Source organism: Limulus polyphemus, unplaced genomic scaffold, assembly GCF_000517525.1.
Source record: "Limulus polyphemus unplaced genomic scaffold, Limulus_polyphemus-2.1.2 Scaffold99, whole genome shotgun sequence".
In the NCBI taxonomy this organism is placed as follows: domain Eukaryota; kingdom Metazoa; phylum Arthropoda; class Merostomata; order Xiphosura; family Limulidae; genus Limulus; species Limulus polyphemus.
In genome coordinates, this window is record NW_013665709.1 from 711,581 (window position 1) to 723,291 (window position 11,711).

General features: G+C 32.6%; 1 protein-coding gene across 1 annotated transcript; it reads left to right on the forward strand.

The window, feature by feature from the left end:
- Nucleotides 1-2,360: 2,360 nt before the first annotated feature.
- Nucleotides 2,361-11,362, forward strand: LOC111088603. The gene is made up of 3 exons (XM_022399225.1): nucleotides 2,361-2,722; nucleotides 9,144-10,468; nucleotides 10,660-11,362. Exons 1-3 carry the CDS (start codon nucleotides 2,620-2,622, stop codon nucleotides 10,714-10,716), a joined length of 1,485 nt encoding a protein of 494 aa, XP_022254933.1. The 5' UTR covers nucleotides 2,361-2,619; the 3' UTR covers nucleotides 10,717-11,362.
- Nucleotides 11,363-11,711: the final 349 nt, after the last annotated feature.

Sequence of the window (11,711 nt, forward strand, 5' to 3'; positions counted from 1 at the left end):
AATTAAGATCAGGAATGCTTAATATTATAAACACGTAAACCATACATTATATACACAACCAGAGGAAATATTGCCAACTTTTTACATCATATCTTTATGGTTAATTATTGACGTATAACAATCTGGTCATCAATTCATTTATTTGTTATGAAAAATGAACTCAAATTTGTGTTTTAAGACTTCATTAGTCTCAAATATTGAACGGCTTGCTAGTTTTATTATAGAGGAATTAACTTTAGCGAAATATATCAAGGAAATACATAATACAATGTCTTCACTAAATTTAAACAAACATGTCCTCCTTTAAGTACTGATAGATTTCAAAGAATTTTGTTCTCGGTTCCATCTTGTCTTTAATATGGATAGTTGTTGTGATTAAATATAAATTCAAAAAACCATGAGAAATCTGCACTAATGCTGCCAAAAACAGAGAAAGGCATGTTATTCTGAAAGCTTTAGTTTATTTGTTTGGAAGAACAAAGCTACACAATAAGCTATCTGTGCCGTGCCTACCACGGGTATCGAAATCCGATTTTTAGCGTTATATGCCTTCAGACTTACTTCTGAGCCACTGGGGGCTATTCTGAAAGAGCACATATACTGAAGGTACATGAGTTCAAGTTTCAGTGCCATAGTCCACAATTTAAGTTGTGGATATAACTCACATTATACCTAACACTAACTAATGAAAGCAGTTCAACTTTCCATGTCTCTACTGACACTTCTTATATGTTGTATGCATGTACCTGTAGAAGATATAAAACAGTAACACATACCTAGTTAGCATACCTTGCTCTTATTACGAGAGGCTCTTCAATAATGGCTTCAGTTTTGCTATGTGTGAAGACCTCCGACTGTACCAGTGCTTCCAACTACCCCGATTTTTCAATCAATCTCCCAAGACATTTAACATGGGTTTTCTGTGTATAGCCCATTGAAAACTCTCATGTATTTGTCATCTCCCATATATTTTTGGTCAAGTCCATTGAATCTGTTTATTTATGCTGGCCCAATGTTTGCTTATATTCTACATTTACATATTCAGTGGCACGCTTCCCCATATTCATGGTATGGTGAGTCATTTCTGTTGACTAGGAATTTTCTGTGAACAGTTGTGGTAAACCAATTACTGCTGCTGGGTGAAGTACGGGAGGTTCCAGATTCACAGGCTAAGTAGTCCATGATATGTAGCATGTTTTCGTTTTGTTTTTATTTTTTGTAGTAAGGGAATCTACCATCTTATGTATTTTTTTCTTTTTGCATAATCCAGAACAGGAAGTTTGGTCTTGATTAGTTCATTTGATGTGGGCACGTGAAGGCCTACAATTACCGATTCTGTAGGTGGTATACGTTAATATCTCTCTGATAGAGTAGCAATACCATGTTTCTTTTCACCATCCAGCATTAGGGTTTCTTGGTGTATGTTTTTATCATTATGTATGGGACTCTAAATGAGAGTGATTATGGTTCTGTGGAAGAATTGTTGTGCTATCCGAGATATTCTGTCAACTGCTACAGCTGTAATCTGTACTTCCCATAATTGTAGAGGGCACAACACATTAACAGCTTTATATTGTGTTTCTACTTTAACAGTTATTTCTGCTGAGATGTTAAAATCTTACTGTTATGTGTGTGTGTGTGTGAATGGAATATCAAACTAATGTACAATCGTAGAGGAGGAGCTGTGGTTATGCTGTAATGTGTAACTGTCATCTTTGCCTTAATTATTTACAGTTGAAGTGCACCAGTTGGGACATTGAGAGCGATGCTTGTGTGTTTGGGCTATTGGTCTCACATAGATTCTGAATATTACGACCTTCATGGCTCATTCGCACAGATGTTTGTAGTCTTTGGTATTAAATTATTCTGACTGTTTAAATGTAATGAACCATTTAAATGTGTCATTATATATAGGATATATTGTCATTACTGTCGCTGCTCCTCCTTGTGCTTACTAAACCAATAACTTCTTATTGATTATTTACTGAAATTAAAAGAAAAATAATACCAATCTCATGCTAAACAACAACATGTTCAGAATTTAAAGTTGCATGAACTTACAAAAATTCAACACACAGAAGACAACGCAACAAGAAAATACGAATTATATAACAGCGTGAGTGAAATTTGCTTATTATATCGTCGTAGTTATTCCGTGTTTTATATCATTTAAAATGACCAAAATGTTTCAGAAATCTTATTAAAAGAAATATAGTTTTATAAATTATTAACTAGCCTGAAGTAGAAAACTAATGATTACAGAAGGGCTAGAAAGTCTATTTATATAACACAATGACGTCATCTGCCACTAAATTTCGGAGAATGCGCCGTTTTCAGAAATCGATAGCCCTTCATTTTTATGCAATCGAAGCCCAGTGTTAGCTACCTCAAGCTCTTTCCTTCCTTCTGTTTGGTAGTAGTAACTGGTTGAGGTATAGTTGAATTATAATAAATTCTGAAGTTTTGCTTAAAACACTTTAATCATTACAGTTTTTCTATCAATACATTCAGGTGATTGTAATTTTGATGCACAAAAATAATTCCGCTTCTCTTCAATATTGAAGTAATTTGTGCTGGTTAAGTATATTGATCACTCTGTATCAAACTGTAAGTGTAACTATGGCGCTCTTAAAGATATTACAGACTAAAATGTATTTCAGCGTAGGATTACTGTTTCTGTGTTTGGTCTCAGTGACTTTGCCGTCAGGAGGGAAAGCTGAAGGTAAGGATGTGTATTCATAAGATGTTTTATAATTAGTGCATCGTTCCAATGTAGCAAATCCCATATGGTAATGAATAGGCCTAGGAAGAACGATTCTTTATCTGAAGTCTGGTATTACGCAATATGTGATAGCTGCTTCTAACATGCAACTTATAGATGTAACTCGTTTGTGCACCTTATTATTAATGTAAGCGTTTATATACATCAGTGTATTTTAATAATATTGTGCATAGTTTTCATATACTGTACAGAACACATTCAATATAATTGGAATTTATAATTTTTCAACTGTGTCAGCAAAGCAATTTTATAAACTAATGTTCATTACTTCTTTAGTTAATTGTCAAGAAAAATCAGACATCTGATGACGCGTCTGTGATCTCACATTATTAGTTATTCAGTTTGCACTCGTAAATGAATATTTAATAAAAGTGGATTAGCTTTTTTACAGTTCATGACATTTCATTTCGTTACGGAATACGGTCACACTACGAACAGTAAGGGTATTCTATCATCAATGTAGCGCGCTTAAAATCAATTGTTTTATTTGTCCTCAACCAAACCCCAGAAACAACTTCCTAATTCCAGTGTGTTCTTAGTGGCTGGAGTCGCTTGTTAGAATTTACCACGTCTCCCCAAAACTTTATATATATATACATATATATATATATATATGCTCGATGAGATTAAAGTAAGGTGAGCAACAGATCAATCAATTCAGTCAATCTACTCTTCTTCAATAACTATCTTCGCTATGGAGCGGCCATTAATATAAATTAGATATTTGTACTAGTCGATGCCGAAAAATTAAAACAGGATATATGATCTATTTAATGTATGAAATTAGCTCTACCGTTCCGCATGATCTAAAGGTGTATTCGTCCAACAACGCTTATTACTGCTCACACCATTTTATATCTCCAAATAAGTATAAGCGTGTTCTTTATTTCAGGATTAAATATGTCACATTTGTAAAAAATAACCTAATGAGCATGTTGTGGACATTGCAGATTAACTGATTAGTACCTTGTTATGAGTAGAATGTACTTCACTGGGCGTCAAGCATATAGCCTGGCTTTCTGAAGTCTGTTTTTATTCGTCTTTGCACTTAGGACGTCCAGTTACTGCTGTGAACTTTAAATTCATTTTCAGAGCAGATACCTTAAATTGTAGCGAAGCAAAACCGACATATGCAGTCGTTTGTTTGTATTTCTAGATGTAGGTTTGCTTTGTTCAGGTATCCGAGCAAATTAACCATAGGTTTGGGAGGAGTTCCATCTTTTGCTAACGACATTCTGAAACATTTTTAGCCAGTTGCTTGCAACAGTTTGTGGTTGGGAGTCTTCCATTCGTTCAATGGCTTTTACTTCAGTAAAGCTACTAGATAACTTATATGAGATCTAGTCATGATCCATGATAAATCACGAGAATTGTAAACTCCTTCGTTCACTTCAAAGTGACAACTGAACCAAGATTGAGTAACAATGCATTAAAAAAAACACTATGAATGAGCAGTAATTTGCATTTAAGAACACATAGCTTATCGTTAGGTGGCTGATTTACATATGAATGAGCTGATAGAAGTTGATTAACATTATTATATATTAGTGGTATCAGCCTTTTCATAACTATGATATTATAAATTTTCACTACCTTTTAAATATTTTGAGATACGTATTTACATATTTTTATACGAATTTTTAAATTTTGTTGTGTTTTATGGTAGTAGATATGAGGGAATTTAAAGGCTGTTAAAGCAACAAATTAGGCTTAGGATTACGAAGAAAAACTAAATATCAGAATTATTTTCTAAATGATGAGAAAAACAACTTGATAAAGTCATGACTAAAATATAAAAAGTTAAGTTATTGGATAGTTGAAACGTTTTTCTTTGCAATGGAACACGAATAGTCATATTTTTAATATTTTTCGAACTATGGATTTGAAAATTATAACACAACATTCAAATGCAAGATTAGAAATCAAAACATAAAGAAAAACTGAAACACACACAAAAAGAATGAATATCAGAAATAAAAATACAGGGACAATCAGAAAAATAGAAGCCAAAACATGGGGCTCAATTAGAAGATTAGAAGCTAAAATGTGGAACACAGACTGAAGATAGTAACTTTTAACACCTTCTTTTTAATTTATCATTAGAGCTCAGTATTATAATTAATATACTATTATGATTTATTTAAAGATTGACATAAAAGTATAGAAGCAACATTGGGCACAACATTAGAAACATTGAATCTGAATTAACCTGAATGGTAATTGTGTTGACCTGGAGCAAATTTCAGGAATAATCTTCCTTAATTTTGATAATGGTCAGAGAGGAGGTAGCCAGCCAGTAGCACCCATCGTCTAGGACTTTGGCCAGCTTTTTGAACCCAACAGCGATTTTCGCTTTTATAACGCGCTTATAACTTAATTTGTGAAGCGTGTTCAATGGCGTCATGACTCGAACTCCGGACCCTCATAACATAGCCCGATACGATAACCTTAGGCCATGGCTGATATGATAGTACATTGTGAGTCTTAAAAAAAGGTCCACGTATTTCTGGGAAAATTACATTCGGATTATATTATTATATATTTATTTTCAGTAAGATATTCAGTTTAAAAACAATTAATTCGTTATACATTATTCAGGGTAAAAATATTATGTACATAAATTAAAAAATTGTGGCTATTAGATGATGTTACTTTTTATTAAATTCAAAGCAAATACGTTGTTTCTAAGTGTTAATTTATTACTTATTTGTCTCCCTCCCCCGGGTAGCTCAGCGATAATTCTGGGAGTTTATAACACTAAAAATTGGGTTTTGATACCCATCGTAGGCAGAGCACAAATAGTCCATTGTGTAGGTTTGTGTTTAAAAACAAATAAACCCTTTTGATTTCAGTTCAATTAGTAACAATAACGCCATATTTTTATTGCAGATATACATATATAACTTGCACTTATTATCTCGAGTATTGTAATCCACCTAGGCAATCAAATTAATTCTACGTTTGTTTTAATCATGAACAAAGATCGCAACAAATTTCAGATTGTACATAATTACCAAGTAATGATAGTAGTTGAAGATAAAATTCAAGAACGATACTTTTTTACTCTGATACAAAAATATTGATAGTAATTAAAAAACATGAATTAACATTTTCTCACTAGTGTTCAAAGTATGTATTTCTAAGGTTGTTTATGGGTGTTATTGCATCGAATTATACAATAAAAAATAGCTGAGTGGGATTTACTACTACAGTAGTTTTTTTACTACAAAGCTTTCATACCCTTGCTTCTAAATTTGATAGGACATACTTTTTCGAATATAGGCTTCACCAGTGGTAAAAAAAGACACAAATTTTAAATTTACAATTTTAAACAAGTAAACTTATAAAACTGATCCATCGCTGTACCTTTTGCTGTAGACAATGAAAAAGCTTGCGTTTATCATAATAGCGCTGTTTTTTTAGCGAAAAGCTATACAATGAGCTATATGCACTCTGTCCACCGTGGGAAATCGAACCTTGGATTTAAGCGTTGTAAGTCTATAAGCTAACGCTGATCCACCGGAGGACGATCATAGAAATTAAAGCTTGACTCGACTCTCACACACTAAAAGGTAATTTCTCCAACTCCTAAAACAGTGGTGAAACTATTAATATGCCTAAAAAGAGTTAGTAATTTTAAGTGCGTCGTTCACAGTCATCATTTAAGAATTGAGATAGAAATCGATATAAAAATAGTTATTCTATAAAAAGCAAAACCAAGTGTCATAAATAGACGTTTTGGTCATCCTATATATAAGTACTAGTGGTCTTGTCCACCCTAAACATAACTCACAGAGCAGGTGATATAGAAGAGGAAACTAACAGTGCTGCAGCCTTTGTATTGCACATATGTTGTAAGTCAGAGGAGCTATTTATAAGTATAAGGATTTGATAAAGACATTTGAATAAAAGGGCCATAATAACTTAATTCTGCCAAGACTTAATTATGTAGATGGACTTGTAAGTAGGTCACCAGGAGTGAATGCTTGGCTTTGGTTAATATGTAATTAGAGCAGACTGACTGGTCGGATTTTTTTTCTATTATTATTATTAATTCAATGGGAAAGGAGAGCTTTTTGGAATGGAAGATTTACAATAAAGTACGGTAGGGGAAGGCTTGTTTGCAAGCGCTATTGATTCAACTGTATATACAACTTTAAACAAGGATTGGACATGGGAGAGGGCCAGAATAATGAAGTAAAATATGATGTAGAGAGGGGTATTGTGTAGAAACAAAGTACAGAAGTAGTTTTAATGGTAGGATTGTTGTTGTTGTTGTACCACTAGAAGTATAAGAAATAAAATAGAAAATTTTAGAGTACTAGTCGGAACAAAGGATTTTGATGCAATGGGAATAACGGAAATTTGGTTTAAAAAAACTATTTTGGTGACAGGAATTTCTTTTAAGTACGAGGTTATAAGTTGTTTAATAGGGATATAGTGCTAAAAAGGGGGGAGAGTAGTGGATTTATATGTAAAATGTGAGTTAAATCCCGTTGAAGTTGATGAGATCAAGGATAATAGCAATAAGGTTAAATCTGTTCGAGTTTCTGTCAATGGTTACAAGGAGAGAAGGCTTTTAGTTGGAATTGTTACAGACCACCAAATGAAACTGATGAAATTAATTAACAACTCTATAGTGAGATAAAGAATTCAGCTATTAATGAGGCCATAATTATGAAAGATTTTAATGTCAGGTATGTAGATTAAGAAATGTTAAAGTCAAATCAGGAGGGAGACAGGTTTTTAGAAATTATTCAGGATGGTTATCTTCATCAATCGATCAAGGAACCTATTAGAAACATTGTTATTTTAGATTTATTGTTAACTTTTAATATAAAAATGGTTGTTAGGGAGTAGATTGTGGAATATCTGGATGCAAATGATCACTGTTTACATGGTGGATGCAGTTAATTTAAAAGAGTTTAAGGGAAGGTTTGATAAATATTTGAATGATCAGGATTAGCTTTGAGTATTTTATTTTAAAGTTTAGTTTAGTGGATAGGATGGCCTAGATGGACTGACAAGTCCCTTGTTGTCTTTAAATTATTTGTATATATATATATATGTGTGTGTGTGTGCAATTTATGCGTATTTATTCTTACTAAAAAGGCTCACACCAATGTATATTTGCTTGAAAAATGATTCAGTAAAAGTCTTATTGGAGGCATGGAAATTATTTGTACAATATGAACTTTAGCAGAATAAAGTAATTTTTACTTAACTGGTTAAGGTTTTGTTAAAAATTTTACACCATTTTTAACTGTGTGTCTCAGTTTGGTCATTTGCAGCTAAAATTGTCAAAGCTATTTGTGGTATACATGTATTAAATAATTTAGTAAATAATTAGTGAATACATGAAATACGAAATCATCACAGAAACTCCATTGTGTAAAATCAAAATTCCATAAAGAAAGAGAGAGAAAAGTATAGCTACATAGGCGACAGCATGTGCTCAAGCCACAACATCCAGTCCTTCGTCTTCTGCAGTATAATTTGGTAAAGACGACGGCCAGTGTTATACCGCTCTAATTTTTAAGCCTAAATTAAAATGATTGGGATTTTTATTTTTATTTTATTTGTTTCTGATTTATTACATAAAGATATCAGCTAACTAATAGATTCTGACCTCAAGAGCTGTGATATAGAAGACTCATTAATTTAGATGAATGTAATGAAACGTGTTCTTAAGTAGAACATGTATTTGACCCATTAGGTATTAAATCAAAACTGAAAAAAAATTAGAAATCGGTAAATATAGGTTAGGGTTAATAGAAGTTGTGGAACTGGTAGGTAAATACAAAATAGAGATTCGGCTATGTTTTGTAGAGGAAAAATATAGAACATTCAATAATTTTTAAAATGAATGTAATATCAAGACTTCTGACAGTTTGCTCTATTCATTTTAATTTTTCACTAACCATGCCACCATTCAAATCATATGACCATACTAAATACGTTATTACGCCAATTTGCGGAAGTTCTTGGGTTCGGGATTATAAAACAGCTATTAGATCTGTATAGTACAAGCGCATACTGTAGGATTTACTTAGGAAGACATAGCCAATAAATATAAACATTTCCTAATCAAATGCCCCCAATAATTTAGCGCTTATGCGGCCACCACCGTAATTTATGCGGTATTTTATATGGAGGAATAGGTTTTACTCCTTCATAACCTAGAAAATAGTGCAAATTCGGTCACGCTGGACGGAAATTCAGATTTAATATATCGCAAGGAATTTAAAGTTATATTCAAAATTTAAAAAAAAAATACCAGATAGTTTTCTTTGGTAATCAACCCATCAAACATATCTCCCTGTCATGTAGGTTGGGCGTTAATTTTATTTTATTTTTTCAGAAATACTCCATGATAAACCCTTTGTAAACATTCCTTGCGAATTTGGTCTACTTTCTGGATGGAAAGACCCCAACGGGGACATCTATGGAATATCGAATAACGTTCTCTGGTGGTATAATTCAACAACAGGTATGTGGACTCACCAAAGGGTGCCAGAAGAATTGAATACTTCTATGCCTTGGGATATTCATTGTAGATACAGGAGTAACTATTTGATCGTTTCAGATGAAAATAATACTTTTATTGTTAACATTGGTGCTGAACAGTGGCAACCAGTCACTTTTGATGATGGATTTGTCTCCTTGCATCATGCCGTAACTTGGTGTACGGATCAGGAGTTCATTGTTCTTGACCTGTGGTCAGAATTTATTTATCGTTTGGATGTTCAAGAAACCAAATGGATTAAGATGGCTGCCGTACCCCAAGAGCTGAAGAACGTATCCCATCCAGAAGAGTATTGCTCTCATGGGTTCACATGGGCATCGTCTAGCAATACCTTCTATGCGTGGTTAGCTGATATTCCTTATGGTCGAGAAAGTCTATGGAGATTGAATACTAGTAGTTTCTTCTTATCTCTCGAAATAGAGCGGGAATACAATTTAGAAACAACTCCGCCGTTATCGTCTAGACCCATTACCTGGACAGACAGCGAAAGTACACTATGGGTTTGGGTCCGAGAGTTGACAGGAGAGGAGGTTTGGAAGACAAATCAGGTAAACCTACTGTGGAAGCAAGTATTTGTAAAAGAACTTTCAGGAAATGAAGAGCTAATTTTGAAAAAGCCATATGCAGCATGGCCAGAAGATGGTAAGATTTGCATGATCGTTTCTAAAGAAAAATGCAAAGATGGTTTTATTCCAAGTGAAACTTTCTGTCGTCTTCTAGTAGAAACAAATAACACATATGAAAACAAAGACGTCAGAATGAAATATTCTAAAGCTACAGAATTTCCGGATATAAATTCTGCAACACAAGTTTTAGAACCAATTAAAATTTCTAGCCACCTGATGGTGACTAATTCTGATGTCTCTGTTAAGGAACTGAAGAGTGTTGAACACGATCCATCATGGCATCCAAAGTTTGATCTGAACCCTTCCAGGAACCCAAACATCTCAGTTTTAACCGACAGAAAAGAACCAACAGTTAAGCCTCTGGTGTCTAGGGTTTCAGAAGGTAGCTGGCATCAAGAACACTCAAGTGTCTTTGGAGCTGTCGTATTTTTTGGAACGTCGATTACAATCTTTGTAGTTGTGGGAATGATCTGGTGCATTCGTCGTTGTGTTCACTTTCCAAAAGAAGCTTTGTTACTTCAAGATTCGTTGTCGGTGAGATATACAGCTATTCCAGATACCATAGCTTAAATAAAAAGTTCTTGATAATCTCTATCTTCAAAACATATATTTACTTCTATTATGAAATCAGGAAAAAAATATGTATTTTGAAACATATTGTTGTTTTCTATAGTATATAATCATCATATAATTCTTTATGAACTAATTTTTGGTATTACTATTAGAATGTGAAATCAGTCTCTATCAACGCTTGCATGGAATATCACAACTGTCAAGATTAAGATTGCTGCAACATTGTAAACGGCAGTGACAAGAAACACAAGGAGCTTCAACTAATTATCAACGTTGGTGGCTTCAGAGATAACGTTTCTATGAACAAAAACCTAAACTACCATTATATATATATATATATATATTTCTAAAGGTTAGAAGTATCTACAATGTATTGATTTGTTGGCACTTTCAAATCCTATAACTATTTAATATCTCATTACATATATATAAATAATTGGTGTTTCTAATAATGTTTTGGAGGACAGATAACCTATATATACTTGTTTCACGACAGGAACTTGGTAACTAAAAGCTAGATCAATTGACGATTATAACATATTTGGATAAAATATAAGTATCTTGTAAAATGTTCAATTTATGCTTGAGTGTTATAAGGCATTTTCGAATTTAAGATTTTTTAAAAGTTTAAAAAAATCGTACAATAGCTTGTTTTGCTGACATTAAAATATCATTGTTTATCTGCATTCGTATTTTATTCAGTCTGATTCAAATGCTATATATGTATTGTAATCTTATTATATATATTAATAATTTGGCTTTTACATTGGTGTTAGTAATAATATTTCAGAGGGCGAATAACCTATTTATAATTCTTTCACGAAAAGAACATGCTAAATAAAAGATTAAACAATCGATGAGTGTCACTTATATGTGAAGAAAAATATAAATCTTTTGTAAAATTTTAAATTATGCATAAATGTTATAAAACTTTTTCGAAATTAAGATGTTGAATATCTTCTTTTAATAGATAATTTCAACTTAATAAATAATTCAAGGCTACAAATGACATCAGCGATACTTAAAATTAAATGGAAAAAAATTATCAACTTTCAGAACCATCCACGATAAACAAGATCGTTACATTCTATCATAAGCAAAGAAATAAAATACCAAAATTAAAAATATATTTTAAAATAAAACTAAGAATGCATTTATAAGTTGTTTCTTCTTCACCATATCTATACATTGTTTTAGCATCAAT

Coding starts and splice junctions, on each gene's coding strand:
- LOC111088603 (XM_022399225.1), top strand. CDS start 2,620: ATGGCGCTCTTAAAGATATTACAGACTAAAATGTATTTCAGCGTAGGA. Junction 2,723..9,143: donor GTCAGGAGGGAAAGCTGAAG/GTAAGGATGTGT, acceptor TTATTTTTTCAG/AAATACTCCATGATAAACCC. Junction 10,469..10,659: donor TACTTCAAGATTCGTTGTCG/GTGAGATATACA, acceptor TATTACTATTAG/AATGTGAAATCAGTCTCTAT.